Below are 24,072 nucleotides of genomic sequence, written 5' to 3'. Positions count from 1 at the left end.
GGAGGGTACGCACCATACATACGGGGGTGGGGGTACACACCATACATGCGGGGTACGCACCATACATACGGGGGTGGGGGTACCCACTGTACATATGAGGGTGGGGGTACGCACTGTACATATGGGGGTGGGGGTACGCACCATACATGCGGGGGTGGGGGTACGCACCGTACATATGGGGGTGGGGGTACGCACCGTACATGCAGGGGTGGGGGTACGCACGGTACATGCAGTGGGTATGCACCATACATACGGGGGTGGGGTACTCACCGTACATATGGGGGTGGGGGTACGCACCATACATGTGGGGGTGGGGGTACGCACGTACATGCAGGGGTGGGGATATACAACGTACATACGGGGTGGGGGTACGCACCATACATGCAGGGGTGGGGGTACGCACTGTACATGCGGGGGTACGCACTGTATATACGGGGGTGGGGGTACACACCGTACATGCAGGGGGCACGCACCGTACATGCGGGGGTGGGGGTACGCACCGTACATACGGGGTGGGGGTACGCACCATATATACGGGGGTGGGGGTACGCACTGTAGATACGGGGGTGGGGGTACGCACCGTACATGCGGGGGTGGGGGTATGCACCGTACATACGGGGGTGGGGGTACACACCGTACATACGGGGTGGGGGCACGCACGGTACATGCGGGGGTGGGGGTACGCACCATACATATGGGGGTGGGGGTACGCACCGTACATACGGGGGTGGGGGTACACACCATACATGCAGGGTGGGGGTATGCACCGTACATGCGGGGGTGGGGGTACACACTGTACATACGGGGGTGGGGGTACGCACTGTACATACGGGGGTGGGGGTACGCACCGTACATGCGGGGTGGGGGTACGCACCGTACATGCGGGGGTGGGGGTATGCACCGTATATACGGGGGTGGGGGTACACACCGTACATACGGGGTGGGGGTACGCACCGTACATGCGGGGGTGGGGTATGCACCGTACATACGGGGGTGGGGGTACGCACCGTACATACGGGGGTGGGGGTATGCACCGTACATACAGGGTGGGGGTACGCACCGTACATGCAGGGATGGGGGTACGCACTGGACATACGGGGGGTACGCACCGTACATACGGGGGTGGGGGTGCGCACCGTACATGCGGGGGGTACGCACCATACATGCGGGGGTACGCACCATACATACGGGGGTGGGGGTACGCACCATACATACGGGGTGGGGGTAAGCACCGTACATGCGGGGGTGGGGGTACGCACCGTACATATGGGGGTGGGGGTACGCACCGTACATACGGGATGGGGGTATGCACCGTACATACGGGGTGGGGGTACGCACCTTACATGCGGGGATGGGGATACGCATCAGACATACGGGGGTACGCACCGTACATACGGGGGTGGGGGTACCCACCATACATACAGGGGTGGGGGTATGCACCGTACATGCGGGGGGTACGCACCGTACATGCGGGGGTGGGGGGTACGTACCGTACATACGGGGGTGGGGGTACGCACCGTACATGCGGGGGGTACGCACCGTACATGCGGGGGTTGGGGTACGCACCGTACATGCAGGGGGTACGCACCGTACATACGGGGGTGGGGGTATGCACCATACATACAGGGGTGGGGGTACGCACCGTACATATGGGGGTGGGGGTACGCACCGCACATACGGGGGTGGGGGTATGCACCGTACATGCAGGGGGTACGCACCGTACATGCGGGGGTGGGGGTACGCACCATACATATGGGGGTGGGGGTAAGCACCGTACATGCGGGGTATGCACCGTACATATGGGGTGGGGGTACGCACAGTACATACGGGGTGGGGGTACGCACCGTACATGCGGGGGTGGGGGTACGCACCGTACATGCTGGGGATACGCACCGTACATACGGGGGTGGGGGTACGCACTGTACATACGGGGGTGGGGGTACGCACCGTACATGCGGGGGTACGCACCGTACATACGGGGGTGGGGGTATGCACCATACATACGGGGTGGGGGTACGCACCGTACATGCGGGGGTACGCACCGTACATACGGGGGTGGGGGTACGCACCGTACATATGGGGGTGGGGGTATGCACCGTACATACGGGGTGGGGGTACGCACCGTACATGCGGTGATGGGGGTACGCACCGGACATACGGGGGGTACACACCGTACATACGGGTGTGGGGGTACGCACCGTACATACGGGGGTGGGGGTACGCACAGTACATGTGGGGGGTACGCACCGTACATGCGGGGGTGGGGGTATGCACCGTACATACGGGGGTGGAGGTACGCACCGTACATGCGGGGGGTATGCACCGTACATGCGGGGGTGGGGGTACGCACCGTACATGCAGGGGGTATGCACCGTACATGTGGGGGTGGGGGTATGCACTGTACATACGGGGGTGGGGGTACGCACCGTACATACGGGGGTGGGGGTATGCACCGTACATGCGGGTGTAACGCACCGTACATGTGGGGGTGGGGGTACGCACCGTACATACGGGGGTGGGGGAACACACTGTACATGCAGGGGGTACGCACCGTACATATGGGGGTGGGGGTACGCACCGTACATACGGGGGTGGGGGTACGCACCGTATATGCGGGGGTGGGGGGTATGCACCATACATACAGGGGTGGGGGTACACACCATACATGCGGGGGAACGCACCATACATACGGGGGTGCGGGTACGCACTGTACATATGGGGGTGGGGGTACGCACCATACATGCGGGGTGGGGGTACGCACCATACATGCGGGGTGGGGGTACGCACCGTACATGCAGGGGGCACGCACCGTTCATGCGGGGGTGGGGGTACACACCATACATACGGGGGTGGGGGTACGCATCGTACATATGGGGTGGGGGTATGCACCATACATACGGGGGTGGGGGTACGCACTGTAGATACAGGGGTGGGGGTATGTACCGTACATGCGGGGGTGGGGGTATGCACCGTACATACGGGGGTGGGGGTACACACCATACATACGGGGTGGGGGCACGCACGGTATATGCGGGGGTGGGGGTATGCACCATACATATAGGGGTGGGGGTACGCACCGTACATATGGGGGTGGGGGTACGCACCATACATGCGGGGTGGGGGTATGCACCGTACATGCGGGGGTGGGGGTACACACTGTACATACGGGGGTGGGGGTACGCACTGTACATACAAGGTGGGGGTACGCACCGTACATGCGGGGTGGGGGTATGCACCGTACATGCGGGGGTGGGGTACGCACCGTACATACGGGGGTGGGGGTACGCACCGTACATACGGGGGTAGGGGTATGCACTGTACATACGGGGTGGGGGTACGCACCGTACATGCGGGGATGGGGGTACACACTGGACATACGGGGGGTACGCACCGTACATACGGGGGTGGGGGTACGCACCGTACATGCGGGGGGTACGCACCATACATGCGGGGGTGGGGGTACGCACCATACATACGGGGGTGGGGGTACGCACCGTACATACGGGGTGGGGGTACGCACCGTACATGCGGGGGTGGGGGTACGCACCATACATATGGGGTGGGGGTACGCACCGTACATACGGGGTGGGGGTATGCACCGTACATACGGGGTGGGGGTACGCACCTTACATGCGGGGATGGGGGTACGCACCAGACATACGGGGGGTACGCACCGTACATACAGGGGTGGGGGTACCCACCATACATACGGGGGTGGGGGTATGCACCGTACATGCGGGGGGTACGCACCGTACATGCGGGGGTGGAGGTACGCACCGTACATACGGGGGTGGGGGTACGCACCGTACATGCGGGGGGTACGCACCGTACATGCGGGGGTTGGGGTACGCACCGTACATGCAGGGGGTACGCACCGTACATGCGGGGGTGGGGGTATGCACCATACATACAGGGGTGGGGGTACGCACCGTACATATGGGGGTGGGGGTACGCACCGCACATATGGGGGTGGGGGTATGCACCGTACATGCAGGGGGTACACACCGTACATGCGGGGGTGGGGGTACGCACCATACATATGGGGGTAAGCACCGTACATGCGGGGGGTACGCACCGTACATATGGGGTGGGGGTACGCACAGTACATACGGGGTGGGGGTACGCACCGTACATGTGGGGGTGGGGGTATGCACCGTACATGCGGGGGTACGCACCGTACATACGGCGGTGGGGGTATGCACTGTACATACGGGGGTGGGGGTACGCACCGTACATGCGGGGGTGGGGGTACGCACCGTACATACAGGGGTGGGGGTACGCACCGTACATATGGGGTGGGGGTACGCACCGTACATGCGGGGGTGGGGGTACGCACCGTACATGCGGGGGTGGGGGTACGCACCGTACATGCGGGGGGTACGCACCGTACGTGCGGGGCTGGAGGTACGCACCGTACATACGGGGGTGGGGGTACGCACCGTACATGCGGGGGGTACGCACCGTACATGCGGGGGTTGGGGTACGCACCGTACATGCAGGGGGTACGCACCGTACATGCGGGGGTGGGGGTATGCACCATACATACGGGGGTGGGGGTACGCACCGTACATATGGGGGTGGGGGTACGCACCGCACATACGGGGGTGGGGGTATGCACCGTACATGCAGGGGGTACGCACCATACATGCGGGGGTGGGGGTACGCACCATACATATGGGGGTAAGCACCGTACATGCGGGGGGTACGCACCGTACATATGGGGTGGGGGTATGCACAGTACATACGGGGTGGGGGTACGCACCGTACATGTGGGGGTGGGGGTACGCACCGTACATGCGGGGGTACGCACCGTACATACGGCGGTGGGGGTACGCACTTTACATACGGGGGTGGGGGTACGCACCGTACATGCGGGGGTGGGGGTACGCACCGTACATACAGGGGTGGGGGTACGCACCGTACATATGGGGTGGGGGTACGCACCGTACATGCGGGGGTGGGGGTACGCACCGTACATATGGGGGTGGGGGTCCGCACCGTACATATGGGGGTGGGGGTATGCACCGTACATACGGGGTGGGGGTACGCACCGTACATGCGGAGATGGGGGTACGCACCGGACATACGGGGGGTACGCACCGTACATACGGGTGTGGGGGTACGCACCATACATACGGGGTGTGGGGGTACGCACCGTACATACGGGGGGTACGCACCGTACATGCGGGGGTGGGGGTATGCACCGTACATACGGGGGTGGGGGTACGCACCGTACATGCGGGGGGTATGCACCGTACATGCAGGGGTGGGGGTATGCACCGTACATGCAGGGGGTATGCACCGTACATGTGGGGGTGGGGGTATGCACTGTACATACGGGGGTGGGGGTACGCACCGTACATACGGGGGAAGGGGTATGCACCGTACATGTGGGGGGTACGCACCGTACATGTGGGGGTGGGGGTACGCACTGTACATACGGGGGTGGGGGAACACACCGTACATGCAGGGGGTACGCACCGTACATATGGGGGTGGGGGTACGCACCGTACATATGGGGGTGGGGGTACGCACCGTATATGTGGGGGTGGGGGGTACGCACCATACATACAGGGATGGGGGTACACACCATACATTCGGGGGGAACGCATCATACATACGGGGTGGGGGTAAGCACTGTACATATGGGGTGGGGGTATGCACCATACATGCGGGGTGGGGGTACGCACCGTACATACGGGGGTGGGGGGACGCACCGTACATTCGGGGGTGGGGGTACGCACCGTACATGCAGGGGGTATGCACCGTACATACGGGGGTGGGGGTACTCACCATAGATACGGGGGTGGGTTACGCACCATACATGTGGGGGTGGGGGTACGCACCGTACATGCAGGGGTGGGGGTACACAATGTACATACAGGGGTGGGGGTATGCACCATACATGCAGGGGTGGGGGTACGCACCGTACATGCGGGGGTACGCACGGTACATGCGGGGGTGGGGGTACGCACCGTACATGCAGGGGTGGGGGTACGCACCGTACATACGGGGGTGGGGGTATGCACCGTACATACGGAGTAGGGGTACGCACCCTACATGCGGGGGTCGGGGTACGCACCATACATACGGGGGTGGGGGTACGCAGCATACATACGGGGGTGGGGGTATGCACCGTACATACGGTGTGGGGGAACGCACCGTACATGCGGGGATGGGGGTACACACCGGACATACGGGGGTACGAACCATACATACGGGGGTGGGGGTACACACCGGACATACGGGGGTACGCACCGTACATACGGGGGTGGGGGTACGCACCGTACATAAGGGGGTGGGGTTACACACCGTACATGCAGGGGGCACGCACCGTACATGCGGGGGTGGGGGTATGCACCATACATACGGGGGTGGGGGTATGCACCGTACATACGGGGTGGGGGTACGCACCGTACATGCGGGGGTGGGGGTACGCACCGCACATACGGGGGTGGGGGTACGCACCGTACATACGGGGTTGGGGGTATGCACCGTACATACGGGGTGGGGGTATGCACCGTACATGCGGGGATGGGGGTATGCACCAGACATACGGGGGGTACGCACCGTACATACGGGGGTGGGGGTACCCACCGTACATACGGGGGTGGGGGTATGCACCGTACATGCGGTGGGTACGCACTGTACATGCGGGGGTGGGGGTACGCACCGTGCACACTGGGGTGGGGGTACGCACCGTACATGCGGGGGTGGGGGTACGCACCGTACATGCAGGGGGTACGCACCGTACATGCGGGGGTGGGGGTATGCACCGTACATACGGGGGTGGGGGTACGCACCGTACATATGGGGTGGGGGTACGCACCGTACATACGGGGGTGGGGGTATGCACCGTACATGCAGGGGGTATGCACCGTACATGCGGGGGGTACGCACCATACATACGGGGTGGGGGTACACACAGTACATACGGGGTGGGGGTACGCACCGTACAAGCGGGGGTGGGGGTACGCACCGTACATGCGGGGGGTACGCACCTTACATATGGGGGTGGGGGTACGCACTGTACATACGGGGGTGGGGGTACGCACCACACATGCGGGGATGGGGGTACGCACCGTACATACGGGGGTGGGGGTACGCACCTTACATACGGGGTGGGGGTACGCACCATACATGCGGGGGTGGGGGTACGCACCGTACATACAGGGGTGGGGGTACGCACCATACATACGGGGGTGGGGGTATGCACCGTACATACGGGGTGGGGGTATGCACCGTACATGCGGGGATGGGGGTACGCACCGGACATACGGGGGTATGCACCGTAAATACGGGGGTGGGGGTACGCACCATACATACGGGGGTGGGGGTATGCACCGTACATGCGGGGGGTACGCACCGTACATGCAGGGGTGGGGGTATGCACCGTACATACGGGGGTGGGGGTATGCACGGTACATGCGGGGGTACGCACTGTACATGCAGGGGTGGGGGTACGCACCGTACATGCAGGGGGTATGCACCGTACATGTGGGGGTGGGGGTGTTGGACAGGCCACACGAAGGGCTTGCTCCCTCCCCGCATGACAGGGCCCAAGCCCCGGCCCGCCAGGCGTGACCCATGAGAATCACCCGCACCCCGTCTCCCGACGGAACTCCTGCCCTCGGACCTCCATGTATCACGGGCCCAAGCCACCACCGGCTCCCTCGGCCGGGTCAAGCCGCCATCTTGGGCCCTGCGCCACGAGGCCGCGTGGCCTCCACCCGACCCTAACCCCGGGCCTGGCCGGCCCCGACATCCCGGCACCACCATCCACCCGGGAGGTGAGCGGACCACTTGGCAGGTCAATGGGAGAACGAAGCGCCAAGGACTCTCCCCCGCCAGGTGCCGATCGCCTCCAGTTTCCCCAGGCACCGGCTCCACCCCCCGCTGGGTGTCTGGACACTGTTGGACAGGCCACACAGAGGGCTTGCTCCCTCCCCGCACGACAGGGCCCGAGCTCCGGCCCACCAGGCATACCCCCGTGACAAGCCCCTGTACTCCGTCTTCCGACGGACCCTCTGCCCTCGGACCCCTACTCATCACGGGGTCCAGCCCCACCGGCTTCCCCGGCCGGGTCGAGCCGCCATCTTGGGCCCTGCACCACGCGGCCGCGTGGCCCCACCTCGACCCTAACCCCGGGCCTGGCCGGCCCCGACATCCCGGCACCACCATCCACCCAGGAGGTGAGCGGACCACTTGGCAGGTCAATGGGAGAACGAAGTGTCAAGAGCTCTTCCCCCGCCAGGTACCGATCGCCTCCAGCTCCCCCAGGCGCTGGCTCCACCCCCTGCTGGGTGTCTGGACACCTTCATCCCGGACCCTCCGACCTCCAAGTGCGAGGGTCCGGACATCAAAGGGCACCAGCCCTATAACTGAGGCAGCTCCGGAACAGGAAGGCAGTTGTATCCTGGAGTCGAGAGACACCGAGTGAACTCAACCCTGACGGTCTACTGGCGCTGCCGTAGCCCGCTCTTGTGAACCATCGTCCTGCCTGCTGGCGCTGCCGCGGCCTTCTGCAACCTTCATCTTCCTGGGACCTGCTGGCGCTGCCGCGGCCCGTTGTAACGACCATCCTCACCGGGACCTGCTGGCGCTGCCGCGGACCGTACATCTTCCTGGGACCTGCTGGCGCTGCCGCGGCCCGTTGTATCGACCATCCTTACCGGGACCTGCTGGCGCTGCCGCGGACCGTACCTCTTCCTGGGACCTGCTGGCGCTGCCGCGGCCCGTTGTATCGACCATCCTTACCGGGACCTGCTGGCGCTGCCGCGGACCGAACCACCTTACCACCAAGCTCGAGGATTGTGAGCTCATCATCATCTCATCCGAACTACCTGATTGGTAAATAGACTGACCCGCTACCCCCTTCCCTACCTTACGAGACTCTAATCGAGGGGACCCCTGCGTCCAGACCTCCTTGTACCATTCTACCGTATCATAACTAAGTACCTATAAAGAACACTGAACCTTATCCGTGTGTGATATCTGTCTGTGGGGGGGAAGTTACTTGTCTGTACGGTCGCTGGAGACGGCTCTCCCCGGAGACCTCTCCCCCTGACCCCGGCCGGCCCTCCCGGTCCGTCTACCTTTTCTAACATTGGTGGCCAGCGGCGCGATCCGAATCAACGCGTAATCGTACAGAAAGTAGCTCACCCCACGACATAAGCACGATGTCGACCAAAGATAGCAGCTCCACCGAGAAATTCCAAATGGAGAAATTAGAAGAATACAACCACCGCGAACTGAGACAATTTTGTATAGAACTTGGCATTGCTACCACCGGCCTGAGTACCAAGGATGATCTAAAGCGCGCTCTGGAGTCATGGACAGAAACGGGGGTCACAGGACCCTCCGACCAAAGCAGCGTCACACCAGACCAAACCAGCATCACACCAGAGGGGAACGCCACGGCTCCCGAGGAGCGGGGAACGGGCCTCCTGCAAGAGGAGATCCGAGAAAGAGACAGAATCAGATTACACGAGTTGGAGATGGCACGACTCAAGATGGATGGGGAACTCAAGTTAGCGGAACAGAAACTCAACCTCGAGCATATGCGGCTTCGAGAGGAACGAGAAGAAAAGCAGAGACAGAGAGAGCTGGAAGAGAAAAAAATAACGCTCGAGCACGAGCGCCGACTAGCGGAAATAGAACTGCGCAAACAGAATAAGGAACTGGGGGTGCCTGAGCGACCACACACCCCGGGGCCAAGTGAGAAAAAAGTTCACATCCCCAAGGATGTTGTCCGCGAATATGTCCGAGAAGACGACATACAGCAGTGGTTTAAAGCCTATGAGATCGCAATGACCTCCCACCGGATCGACCGGAGTGATTGGGGAGCCGGACTTTGGGGGAGATTTATCAACGAGGGTCGCGATGCCCTGCTGCAGCTCCCCGATCACCAAATGTCGTCCTACGACCACATGAAGGCTGCCATCCTCACCCGCTACGGCCTCACGCCCGAGATGTACCGCCAGAGGTTCAGAGATTGCACCAGGATCCCAGGTACAACTTGGGTAGAATACGTGAACTATTTCAGCCAGGCATTCGAAGGTTGGATCAAGGGAAGTCAGGTCACCACGTACGAACAACTCTTCAACCTTATGGTATGGGAGCACCTGTCAAACAACTGTTTCGTCGAGCTCAGGCAGCACCTACTCGACTGTAAGCTGACCGACCCCCGGCAGCTCGCCGCCGAAGCTGACCGGTGGGAAAGCACCCGAGTGGGCCGGAGAGGGCCCCACGACCAGAACAGAGGCAACCAAGGCCAGCACCGTCCTCGGGGAGGAGGAGGGGGCCAGGGGCGAGGGAGAGACGCCTTACCAGCAACACCCGTGGCCAGCACCCCACCTCCGGCCGGCCGGGGCAACCCCCCGTTGCGGCCTGGGTACCGAGCCAACGTCACGTGCCACCGGTGCCAGCGACTAGGCCACTACGCCAATGACCCGAACTGCCCGCTAAATCAAACACCCAAGCCCCGCCAGGTAGCGGCCGCTGCCCTAGGGGAAGAGCAATCATCGGAGGGACCCGAAGAGTACGAGCCGGCCCAGCAAGGGTGGGAACCGGCCGCCATGGTCCTGGCATGCCTAGGGGGAAGAGACATGGTTCCGCGGGCTCCCCTACCCGCCAACACCAGAAAATACGGTCAGTGGGTGACCATTAATGGACAGAGAGCCGAGGCCTTGCGTGACACCGGCGCCAGCGTGACGGCCGTCCGCTGTCATCTGGTGAAGCCCGAGCAGATCCTGCCGAACATTCTCTGCCCCGTCCGCTCGGCAGATAACTCGGAGAGTATGTGTAAGATGGCCTGCGTCCCGTTTGAATGGGGAGGGGTCTCCGGCCTACTGAAGGTGACAGTCCGGGACGATGCCCCCGTGGACTGCCTCCTGGGGAATGACCTCGAGAGTTCCCCGTGGGCCACCGTCGAGAAAAGAGAGCACCTGGGGATGCTGGGCCTCCCGGACTGGGCCTGCATAACCACCCGATCCATGGCCGCCCGTGCCACTCCCCGATCAGAAGAAACCGAATGGCCAGCACCTCCGCCCCCGGTTGCCCCCGTCGAGGACAACGGCGAGTCCGACCTCCCGGACCCGACTATCGAAGCAGACGCGCAACACCAGGACCTTCCGGATCTGGCTCAGTGGCGTCAAGAGGGGGGGCCCACCCAAGAACAGTTCCGCCAGGAACAAAAGACCTGTCCCTCCCTCGAGGGACTCCGCCAACAAGCCGATACCCAAAACGCAGGGGACACCACCGGAACCCACTGGGTCTACTGGGACAACGACCTGCTCTACAGCGAGCAAAGAATCGCCGAGCTGGGGGCCGGTCGAGTTCTGGTGGTACCGCTCCGCTTCCGAGACTTTCTGCTCAACCTGGCCCACGATGTCCCCCTGGCTGGACACCTGGGCCAGGACAAAACATACAGTCGCCTGGTGACCCACTTTTTCTGGCCAAAAATGAGGAATGACGTCCTGAACCACTGCCGATCTTGCCCCACGTGCCAAGCCAGCGGGAAGAGTGGTCGGAAGCTGAGGGCCCCTCTGCAACCCTTCCCTGTGGTCACCACCCCGTTCGAGAGGGTGGGGATAGACATTGTGGGGCCTCTGGACCCCCGCACGGCACAAGGACACAGGTTCATCTTGGTACTAGTGGACCATGCCACCCGCTACCCCGAGGCGGTGCCCCTACGGACAGTGACAGCTCCGGTGGTTGGCCGGGCCCTGATGGGGATCTTCTCCAGGGTAGGCTTCCCCCGAGAAGTCGTCAGCGACCGAGGTACGAATTTCATATCTAAATACATGAAGTCCCTCTGGCAACAATGCGGGGTCACCTACAGATTCACGACCCCCTATCACCCCCAAGGGAACGGACTAGTGGAACGTTTTAACCGCACTCTCAAGGGGATGATTGGGGGATTGGAAGAGCCTCTCCGTCGCCAGTGGGATGTGCTGCTCCCGTGCCTCCTCTTCGCCTACCGAGAAGTCCCCCAGAAGTCCCTCGGCTTTAGCCCTTTCGAACTCTTGTACGGGCACCCTGTGCGGGGGCCCCTCAGCCTAGTCAAGGAAGGTTGGGAGATGGCCCCCTTAACGACCCCTCCCGACGTCTTCAAATACATCCTGGCCCTACGAAACCAGACCCGGCGCTTCAGGGAGATGGCCAAGGCGAACCTCGAGGCCAGTCAGGAGGACATGAAGAGGTGGTATGATCACAATGCCTCCTCCGTTGAATTCGAGCCTGGGCAGCAAGTATGGGTGATGTCCCCCACCGAACCATGTGCCCTGCAAGACAAGTGGACGGGGCCCTTCAAAGTGGTCGAGCGTAAAAGCCCCGTCACTTACCTCATCGACATGGGGTCCACCCGGAACCCCCTGCGGGTCCTCCACACCAACTGGCTCAAACCACACTTTGTGCGCTCCGAACTAAGCCTCCTGATGGCGACAGACAGTGGTACAGAAGAAGACTCCGAGCCCCTCCCGGATCTCTTAAAGACTCAGGAGAAGGACGGCTCCGTGGATGGGGTCCGGCTCTCCGACGCCCTCACTTCGGAGCAACGCCAGGACTGCCGGGACCTCCTGCTGCAGTTCGCTGCCCTGTTCTCCCTCACCCCCGGGGTCACCCCTTGGTGTTTGCACGACGTAGACACCGGGGACAGTCCCCCTGTCCGGCACCGGGCCTACCGCGTACCAGATCGGGTACGGGCCTGCATACAGGAGGAAGTGGCCAAGATGCTCACGATCGGGGTCATCGAGCCCTCGGACAGTCCCTGGGCCAGTCCGGTTGTATTAGTTCCCAAGGCCGCTGCCCCCGGCACCGCCCCTGAACTGAGATTCTGCGTCGACTACCGGGGCTTGAACGCTGTCACCCGGACCGACGCTCATCCCATCCCCCGAGCAGACGAGCTGATCGACCGGCTGGGGGCCGCCCGCTACCTTAGTATCTTCGACCTAACGGCGGGCTACTGGCAGATCGGCCTCACACCCAGGGCTCAGGAACGGTCAGCCTTCTCCACCCCCGATGGCCACTATCAATTTAAGGTCATGCCCTTTGGCATGAAGAATGCCCCCGCCACATTCCAACGTCTTGTGAACCAGGTCTTGGCAGGGCTCGAAGAATTCAGCGCTGCCTACCTGGACGATATCGCTGTATACAGCCGCCACTGGTCCGACCACCTCCGTCACCTCCAAGAGGTCCTCCAAGCCCTCCAGCGGGCCGGCCTCACCATTAAGGCCGGCAAGTGCCAAATTGGCCAAGGGTCTGTGACCTACCTTGGGCACCAAGTGGGAAGCGGGCTGGTGGCCCCACTACAACTTAAGATTGCTACCATCCAGTCCTGGCAGCCCCCCGTCACCCAGACCGAGGTCCGAGCCTTCTTGGGGCTCACCGGCTACTACCGGCGGTTCGTGAAGGACTACGGCAGCATCGTGGGGCCCCTCACGGGACTCACATCCAAGAATCAACCGAAGCGGGTCCACTGGACTCCTGATTGTCAAGCGGCCTTCGAGGAGCTGAAGGCCGCCCTGTGCACCGCCCCGGTGCTCCAGGCCCCCGATTACAGTCGGGAATTTGTGGTGCAGACCGACGCCTCCGACCACGGCATCGGGGCCGTCCTCTCTCAGCTGAACCCCGAAGGTCATGACCAGCCGGTGGCCTTCATCAGTCGACGTCTCCTGGCCCGAGAACAGCGTTGGAGCACCATCGAGAGGGAGGCATTTGCAGTAGTGTGGGCCCTCAAAAAGCTCCGACCCTATCTCTTCGGTACCCACTTCCGGGTACAAACCGACCACTGACCCCTGCAATGGCTGATGCAGATGCGGGGGGAGAACCCAAAACTCTTGCGCTGGTCCATTTCTCTGCAGGGAATGGACTTCACTGTGGAGCACCGGCCAGGCCAAGACCACGCCAACGCGGATGGCCTGTCCCGCTTTTTCCGCCTCGACGAAGAGAGTCCCCAAGGAGATGGGTGACTCTCCCCACCTTCAGCTGGGGGGGACGCATGTTGGACAGGCCACACAGAGGGCTTGCTCCCTCCCCGCACGACAGGGCCCGAGCTCCGGCCCACCAGGCATACCCCCGTGACAAGCCCCTGTACTCCGTCTTCCGACGGACCCTCTGCCCTCGGACCCCTACTCATCACGGGGTCCAGCCCCACCGGCTTCCCCGGCCGGGTCGAGCCGCCATCTTGGGCCCTGCACCACGCGGCCGCGTGGCCCCACCTCGACCCTAACCCCGGGCCTGGCCGGCCCCGACATCCCGGCACCACCATCCACCCAGGAGGTGAGCGGACCACTTGGCAGGTCAATGGGAGAACGAAGTGTCAAGAGCTCTTCCCCCGCCAGGTACCGATCGCCTCCAGCTCCCCCAGGCGCTGGCTCCACCCCCTGCTGGGTGTCTGGACACCTTCATCCCGGACCCTCCGACCTCCAAGTGCGAGGGTCCGGACATCAAAGGGCACCAGCCCTATAACTGAGGCAGCTCCGGAACAGGAAGGCAGTTGTATCCTGGAGTCGAGAGACACCGAGTGAACTCAACCCTGACGGTCTACTGGCGCTGCCGTAGCCCGCTCTTGTGAACCATCGTCCTGCCTGCTGGCGCTGCCGCGGCCTTCTGCAACCTTCCTCTTCCTGGGACCTGCTGGCGCTGCCGCGGCCCGTTGTAACGACCATCCTCACCGGGACCTGCTGGCGCTGCCGCGGACCGTACATCTTCCTGGGACCTGCTGGCGCTGCCGCGGCCCGTTGTATCGACCATCCTTACCGGGACCTGCTGGCGCTGCCGCGGACCGTACCTCTTCCTGGGACCTGCTGGCGCTGCCGCGGCCCGTTGTATCGACCATCCTTACCGGGACCTGCTGGCGCTGCCGCGGACCGAACCACCTTACCACCAAGCTCGAGGATTGTGAGCTCATCATCATCTCATCCGAACTACCTGATTGGTAAATAGACTGACCCGCTACCCCCTTCCCTACCTTACGAGACTCTAATCGAGGGGACCCCTGCGTCCAGACCTCCTTGTACCATTCTACCGTATCATAACTAAGTACCTATAAAGAACACTGAACCTTATCCGTGTGTGATATCTGTCTGTGGGGGGGAAGTTACTTGTCTGTACGGTCGCTGGAGACGGCTCTCCCCGGAGACCTCTCCCCCTGACCCCGGCCGGCCCTCCCGGTCCGTCTACCTTTTCTAACAGACACCTTCATCCCGGACCCTCCGACCTCCAAGTGCGAGGGTCCGGACATCAAAGGGCGCCTGCCCTATAACTGGAGCAGCTCCGGAGCAGGAAGGCAGTTGTATCCTGGAGTCGAGAGACACCGAGAGAACTCAGCCTTGACGGACTACTGGCGCTGCCGTAGCCCTATCTTGTGAACTATAGTCCTGCCTGCTGGCGCTGCCGCGGCCTTCTGCAACATCCATCCTCGTCGGGACCTGCTGGCGCTGCCGCGGCCCGTTGTAACGACCATCTTCACCGGGACCTGCTGGCGCTGCCGCGGACCGTACATCGACCATCTTCACTGGGACCTGCTGGCGCTGCCGCGGACCGTGTATCGACCATCTTCACTGGGACCTGCTGGCGCTGCCGCGGCCCGTACCAGCTAGACCACCAAGCTCGAGGATTGTGAGCTACCCACCATACCATCTCAACTACCATACTGGTAACCAGACTGTCCCGCTACCCCCTTTTCCCATCTTGAGAGACTTGAATCGAGGGGACTCCTGAGTCCAGACCTCCTTGTACCTTTTCATCGTACCTTAAGAAGTGCTTATAAAGAACGCTAACTCATCTCCTTGTGTGGTATCTGTCTGTGGGGGGGAAGTTATTTGTCTGTACGATCACTGGAGACGGCTCTCCCCGGAGACCTCTCCCCTTGTCCTCGGCCGACCCTCCCGGTCCGTCTAACATTGGTGGCCAGCAGCGCAATCCGAATCAACGCGTAATCGTACAGAGAGTAGCTCACCCCACGACAAAACCACGATGTCAGCCAAAGATAGCGGTTCCACTGAAAAGTTCCAAATGGATAAGTTGGAAGAATATAGCCACCGCGAACTTAACAATTCTGCATGGAACTAGGCATTGCTACCACCGGCCTGAGTACCAAAGATGATTTGAAGCGCGCCCTTGAGTCGTGGGCAGAAACTGGGATCGCCGGATCCTCCGACCAAAACAGTGTCGCACCAGAGGGGAACGCCACGACTCCCGAGGAGCGGGGAACGGGCCTCTCGCAGGAGGAGATCCAGGAAAGAGAAAGGACCAGATTACACGAGTTGGAAATGGCACGACTCAAAATGGACGGTGAACTAAAGTTAGCCGAGCAGAAACTAAATCTAGAGCATCTGCGGCTCCGAGAGGAACGAGAAGAAAAACAGAGACAGAGAGAGCTTGAGGAAAAAAGAATAACACTCGAACACGAGCGCAAACTGGCGGAAATAGAACTTCGGAAACAGAATAGAGAACCGGGGGTGCCTGAGCGACCGCACACCCCAGGGGCAACCGAGAAAAAAGTCCACATCCCCAAGGATGTTGTCCGAGAGTATGTCCGAGAAGACGACATACAGCAGTGGTTCAAAGCCTACGAGATCGCCATGACCTCCCACCGGATCGACCGGAGTGATTGGGGAGCCGGACTATGGGGGAGGTTCGTCAACGAAGGTCGCGATGCCCTGTTGCAGCTCCCAGATCACCAAATGTTGTCCTACGACCACATGAAGGCTGCCCTCCTCACCCGCTACGGCCTCACACCCGAGATGTACCGCCAGAGGTTCAGAGATTGCACCCGGATCCCGGGTACAACTTGGGTGGAGTACGTAAACTATTTCAGCCGAGTCTTCGAGGGTTGGATCAAGGGGAGCCATGTAACGACCTACGAACAACTCTTTAACCTTATGGTATGGGAACACCTGTCGAACAACTGTTTCGTCGAGCTCAGGCAGCACCTCCTCGACAGTAAATTGACTGACCCCCGGCAGCTCGCCGCTGAAGCTGACCGATGGGAAAGCACCCGAGTGGGCCGGAGAGGACCACACGAGCAGAACCGAAGCAACCAAGGCCAGCACCGTCCTCGGGGAGGAGGAGGAGGCCAGGGGCGAGGGAGAGACACCCTCCCGGCAACACCCGTGGCCAGCACCCCGCCCCCGGCCGGCCGGCCGGGGAAACCCCCCGATGCGTCCAGGGTTCCGAGCCAATGTCACGTGCCACCGATGCCAGCGAGTCGGCCATTACGCCAATGACCCGAGCTGCCCGCAGAACCAAACGCCCAAACCCCGCCAGGTAGCTGCTGCCGCCCTGGGGGAAGAACGACTATCAGAGGAACAGGAAGAGTATGAGCCGGCCCAGCAAGAGTGGGAACCGGCCGCCATGGTTCTAGCGTGCCTAGGGGGAAAAGACATAGTCCCGCGGGCTCCCCTACCCGCCAACACCAGGAAATACGGTCAGTGGGTGACCATTAATGGGCATCGGGCCGAGGCCTTACGTGACACAGGCGCCAGTGTGACGGCCGTCCGCTGTCACCTGGTGAAACCCGAGCAGATCCTGCCGAACATTCTCTGCCCCGTCCGCTCAGCCGACAATTCCGAAAGTCTGTGTCAAATGGCCTGCGTCCCCTTCGAATGGGGAGGGGTCTCCGGCCTGTTGAAAGTGACGGTCCGGGATGATGCCCCCGTGGACTGCCTCCTGGGGAATGACCTTGAGAGTTCCCCGTGGGCCACCGTCGAGAGAAGAGAGCACCTGTGGATGCTGGGCCTCCCGGATTGGGCCTGCGTAACCACCCGGTCCATGGCCGCCCGTGCCGTCCCCCGACCAGAAGAACCGGAATGGCCAGCACCTCCGCCCCCGGTCGCCCCAGTAGAAGACAACGACGAGGCCAACCCCCCGGAACCAACGACCGAAGGGGACGCGCAACCCCAGGACCTCCCCGGCCTGGCTCAGTGGCGTCAAGAAGGGGGGCCCACCCAAGAACAGTTCCGCCAGGAGCAAAAGACCTGCCCCTCCCTCGAGGGACTCCGCCAACAAGCCAGCGCCCAGAGCGCAGGGGACTCCACCGGAACTCACTGGGTCTACTGGGAGAACGACCTGCTATACAGCGAACAGAGAATCGCAGAGCTAGGGGCCGGTCGAGTACTGGTGGTACCTCTCCGCTTCAGAGACTTCCTGCTCAACCTGGCCCACGATGTCCCCCTGGCTGGACACCTGGGCCAAGACAAAACTTACAGTCGCCTAGTGACCCACTTTTTCTGGCCGAAGATGCGGAACGACGTCCTGAACCACTGCCGGTCCTGCCCCACGTGCCAGGCCACCGGGAAGAGTGGCCGTAAGCTGAAAGCCCCTCTACAACCCTTCCCAGTGGTCACCACCCCGTTCGAGAGGGTAGGAATAGACATTGTGGGGCCCCTGGACCCCCGCACGGCACAAGGACATAGGTTCATCCTGGTACTGGTGGACCACGCCACCCGCTACCCCGAGGCGGTGCCTCTTCAAACTGTAACAGCTCCGGTGGTTGGCCGGGCCCTAATGGGGATCTTCTCCCGGGTGGGCTTCCCCCGAGAAGTCGTCAGCGACCGAGGCACGAACTTCATCTCCAAATACATGAAGTCCCTCTGGCAACAGTGCGGGGTCACCTACCGATTCACGACCCCCTATCACCCCCAAGGGAACGGACTAGTGGAGCGATTCAACCGCACTCTCAAGGGGATGATTGGGGGATTGGAAGAGCCCCTCCGTCGCCAGTGGGATGTACTACTCCCGTGCCTCCTCTTCGCCTACCGAGAAGTTCCCCAGAAGTCCCTCGGTTTTAGCCCTTTCGAACTCCTGTACGGGCACCCTGTGCGAGGGCCCCTCAGCCTAGTCAAAGAAGGTTGGGAGATGGCCCCCCTAAAGACCCCTCCAGACGTCTTCAAGTACCTCCTGGCCCTACGCAATCAGACCCGGCGCTTCAGGGAGATGGCCAAGACAAACCTCGAGGCCAGCCAGGAAGACATGAAGAGATGGTATGATCACAATGCCTCCTCCGTCGAGTTCGAACCTGGTCAACGAGTGTGGGTGATGTCCCCCACCGAACCATGTGCCTTGCAAGATAAGTGGACGGGGCCCTTCAAGGTGGTCGAGCGCAAAAGCCCCGTCACTTACCTCATCGACATGGGGACCCCCCGGAACCCCCTTCGGGTCCTCCACACCAACAGACTCAAACCACACTTTGTGCGCTCAGAACTCAGCCTCCTGATGGCTACGGACAGTGGGGCAGAGGAGGACTCCGAACCCCTCCCGGATCTCCTGAAGACTCAGGAGAACGACGGTTCCGTGGACGGGGTCCGGCTCTCCGATGCCCTCACCCCAGAGCAACGCCAGGGCTGCCGGGACCTCCTGCTGCGGTTCGCTTCACTGTTCTCCCTCACTCCCGGGGTCACCCCTTGGTGCCTGCACGACGTGGACACCGGGGACAGTCCCCCTATCCGACACCGGGCCTACCGCGTACCAGATCGGGTACGGGCCTGCATACAAGAGGAAGTGGCCAAAATGCTCACGATCGGGGTCATCGAGCCCTCGGACAGTCCCTGGGCCAGCCCGGTTGTATTGGTCCCCAAAGCCGCTGCCCCCGGCACCACACCTGAACTGAGATTCTGCGTCGACTACCGGGGCTTGAACGCTGTCACCCGAACCGACGCTCATCCTATCCCCCGAGCGGATGAATTGATCGACCGGCTGGGGGCCGCCCGCTACCTCAGTATCTTCGACCTAACAGCGGGCTACTGGCAGATCGGTCTCACACCCCGGGCTCAAGAACGGTCCGCCTTCTCTACCCCCGATGGCCACTACCACTTCAAGGTCATGCCCTTCGGCATGAAGAACGCCCCCGCTACATTTCAACGTCTTGTGAACCAGGTCTTGGCGGGGCTCGAAGAGTTCAGCGCTGCCTACCTGGACGATATCGCTGTATACAGCCGCCACTGGTCCGACCACCTCCTCCACCTCCAGGAGGTCCTACAGGCCCTCCAGCGGGCCGGCCTCACGATTAAGGCCGGCAAATGCCAAATTGGTCAAGGGTCCGTGACCTACCTGGGGCACCAGGTGGGAAGCGGACTGGTGGCCCCACTGCAACTTAAAATTGCTGCCATCTAGTCCTGGCAGCCCCCCGTCACCCAGACCGAAGTCCGAGCCTTCTTGGGGCTCACCGGCTACTACCGGCGGTTCGTGAGGGACTACGGCAGCATTGTGGGGCCCCTCACGGGTCTCACGTCCAAGAACCAACCGAAGCGGATTAACTGGACCCCCGATTGTCAAGCGGCCTTCGAAAAGCTGAAGGCCGCCCTGTGCACCGCCCCTGTGCTCCAGGCCCCCGATTACAGTCGGGAATTCGTGGTACAGACAGACGCCTCCGACCACGGCATCGGAGCGGTTCTTTCCCAAGTGAACCCCGAGGGTCATGACCAGCCGGTGGCCTTCATCAGCCGACGTCTCCTGGCCCGAGAACAGCGCTGGAGCACAATCGAGAGGGAGGCCTTCGCAGTGGTGTGGGCCCTCAAAAAGCTCCGGCCCTATCTCTTCGGTACCCACTTCCGGGTACAAACAGACCATAGACCCCTGCAGTGGCTGATGCAGATGCGGGGGGAGAACCCAAAACTATTGCGCTGGTCCATCTCCCTGCAGGGAATGGACTTCACCGTGGAGCACCGACCGGGTCAAGACCACGCCAACGCAGATGGCCTGTCACGCTTCTTCCGCCTTGACGAGGAGAGTCCCCAAGAAGATGGGTGACTCTCCCCGCCTTCAGCTGGGGGGGACGCATGTTGGACAGGCCACACGAAGGGCTTGCTCCCTCCCCGCATGACAGGGCCCAAGCCCCGGCCCGCCAGGCGTGACCCACGAGAATCACCCGCACCCCGTCTCCCGACGGAACTCCTGCCCTCGGACCTCCATGTATCACGGGCCCAAGCCACCACCGGCTCCCTCGGCCGGATCAAGCCGCCATCTTGGGCCCTGCGCCGCGAGGCCGCGTGGCCTCCACCCAACCCTAACCCCGGGCCTGGCCGGCCCCGTCATCCCGGCACCACCATCCACCCGGGAGGTGAGCGGACCACTTGGCAGGTCAATGGGAGAACGAAGCGCCAAGGACTCTCCCCCGCCAGGTGCCGATCGCCTCCAGTTTCCCCAGGCACCGGCTCCACCCCCCGCTGGGTGTCTGGACACCTTCATCCCGGACCCTCCGACCTCCAAGTGCGAGGGTCCGGACATCAAAGGGCGCCTGCCCTATAACTGGAGCAGCTCCGGAGCAGGAAGGCAGTTGTATCCTGGAGTCGAGAGACACCGAGAGAACTCAGCCTTGACGGACTACTGGCGCTGCCGTAGCCCTATCTTGTGAACTATAGTCCTGCCTGCTGGCGCTGCCGCGGCCTTCTGCAACATCCATCCTCGTCGGGACCTGCTGGCGCTGCCGCGGCCCGTTGTAACGACCATCTTCACCGGGACCTGCTGGCGCTGCCGCGGACCGTACATCGACCATCTTCACTGGGACCTGCTGGCGCTGCCGCGGACCGTGTATCGACCATCTTCACCGGGACCTGCTGGTGCTGCCGCGGCCCGTACCAGCTAGACCACCAAGCTCGAGGATTGTGAGCTACCCACCATACCATCTCAACTACCAGACTGGTAACCAGACTGTCCCGCTACCCCCTTTTCCCATCTTGAGAGACTTGAATCGAGGGGACTCCTGAGTCCAGACCTCCTTGTACCTTTTCATCGTACCTTAAGAAGTGCTTATAAAGAACGCTAACTCATCTCCTTGTGTGGTATCTGTCTGTGGGGGGGAAGTTATTTGTCTGTACGATCGCTGGAGACGGCTCTCCCCGGAGACCTCTCCCCTTGTCCTCGGCCGACCCTCCCGGTCCGTCTAACAGGGGGTATGCACCGTACATACGGGGGTGGGGGTACGCACCGTACATACAGGGGTGGGGGTATGCACCGTACATGCGGGGGGTACGCAACGTACATGTGGTGGTGGGGGTACGCACCGTACATACGGGGTATGCACCGTACATACGGGGGTGGGGGTACGCACCATACATACGGGGGTGGGGGTATGCACCGTACATGCGGGGGGTACGCACCGTACATGCGGGGGTGGGGGTATGCACCGTACATACGGGAGTGGGGGTACGCACCGTACATGCGGGGGTACGCACTGTACATGCAGGGGTGGGGGTACGCACCGTACATGCAGGGGGTATGCACCGTACATGTGGGGGTGGGGGTATGCACCGTACATACGGGGGTGGGGGTACGCACCGTACATACAGGGGTGGGGGTATGCACCGTACATGCGGGGGGTACACAACGTACATGTGGTGGTGGGGGTACGCACCGTACATACGGGGGTGGGGGAACACACCGTACATGCGGGGGGTACACACCGTACATGCGGGGGTGGGGTGGGGGTACAGTGCGTACAGGTACAGGGCTGTGGTACGGAGGTGGGGTATGGCGCGTACATGTATGGGTGCTGGGGTATGGTGCGGATATGGGGGGAGCTGGGGGTACGGTGCAGATGTACGCGGGAGGGGTGGGGAGTGGGGGGCCGTGCGACTCGTACCCCTCGCCCAGGTGTGCCCGGGGTAGGGGTGGTACACAGTTCGCTCCGTACGGGACGTTTTACATGCGTTTGTATAATCGGACGGACGGTACGGATCGTACTTGTGCGCTCGGACTTCAGTTTTACGAATCATACGTAAAACTGTCCGGGGATGTGTCGTACACTTTTCCCGACGATATTCGGACGTAAAAACTTTCCGACGCACTCTCGTAGACTTTTCCCAACGCTATTCGTAGATATTTTTCACATACGAACCGTACTTGGCAGTTTGTACGGGTCGTACGCAAATTATTTTTAACGGATCGGAATCGGCACCTTAGTGTAGAACCTCCCATTTGCTTTTTAATTGCCGGTAAAACTGGCCTGAAGAACACTACTACATCTTAGATTAAAAATCTTTGATTATATATGTTCAGAAAAACCAAATAGACAAAGCAGTTTCAAAGAAAACTTGCAAAGAAATGGCAGAGATTAGAGGAAATAGCGTCTGGCAGAAGAAAACAACATTTCATGTCCTGGCACTTACTCATATTGTCAGCAGTTTCTGCCTGATAGGTGCTGTAGTAACGGTGTTTGGTGATTGGTTGGGTGGAGGTGGATTTGGACTCGCAACTTGATCAGGATGTCTTAAACACAGGAGTTGAGATCATGAACTGAGGTTTTTCTTGAAGAGATTAATCGGGATTCTGAGATCCAAACAACAGTAACTTAAGAGATTCTTAAATGAAGAGTTTCTTCACATAAATTAATGTATTATATAGTGAAAAGTATTAACCAAACTGGCAGTAAACTGCAGGCTCCCATACCCTACCTATGCCAGTTCAGAGGTATTTAGTCTTTTGCACAGTATTAGTCTTGTGCAAAAATATGAATGTGAACTCTCAAACTTAGCTCTCTTACTCATTGTTTTACAGAAGAGTTGGTTCCTTTGAATCATCATTTAGAATGTGGAGCCCATGCTTGTGAATACATTCCCTTTTGTGATCATCATTGAAACAGGACTTTTCATAAAATATGGCTAGTAGTGTGCACTAGGAAGGGTGTAGAATGAGGAGGGCTAGCTACTTACCCAATAGTTGTAGGAAATACTTAGGGTGGTTTTGTTGTTTTTTACCTGGAAAATCCCAAAAGCATGTTTAGGATTAACAAAGGCAATTGTGATGTATTTATCACACTTAAAAAACTAGAAACATATTCATGCAAGCATACCAGAAATTCATCAAAATGCACACCTAACTATATTTTGTGTTTTTTACAGGAAATACAAGAAACTCCTCAAGATTGCATTGCCCTAGGTTCCATAAGGGGTGTCTTAATTAGACACAGCAACTAAGGCTCCTCTTGAGTAGTTAATTTAAATATAAACTTACTAAATGGCTTACACAGCACAGAGCTGATGATAAAAATGTCCACTACCAATATCCAATCACATCAGGTTTAGAAGTATCTAATGTGTGAACTCCAATTATCACAAATGATTATCAAATTTG

At 60.8% G+C, this 24,072-nt stretch overlaps 1 protein-coding gene across 2 annotated transcripts in view; it reads right to left on the bottom strand.

Moving 5' to 3' along the window:
* LOC146855869 (uncharacterized) overlaps window positions 1-24,072 on the bottom strand; it is a 218,660-nt gene that overhangs the window by 132,840 nt on the left and 61,748 nt on the right. For both annotated transcript variants that reach the window (XM_085653815.1, XM_085653816.1), the window contains one exon: window positions 23,652-23,696. In XM_085653815.1, the coding sequence (XP_085509941.1) occupies window positions 23,652-23,696 (45 nt within the window). The remainder of the gene's footprint in view (window positions 1-23,651; window positions 23,697-24,072) is intronic.

This window comes from Triturus cristatus, chromosome 4_1 (assembly GCF_964204655.1).
Source record: "Triturus cristatus chromosome 4_1, aTriCri1.1, whole genome shotgun sequence".
Taxonomy (NCBI): Eukaryota; Metazoa; Chordata; class Amphibia; order Caudata; family Salamandridae; genus Triturus; species Triturus cristatus.
This window is presented reverse-complemented; position numbering and strand designations above follow the sequence as displayed.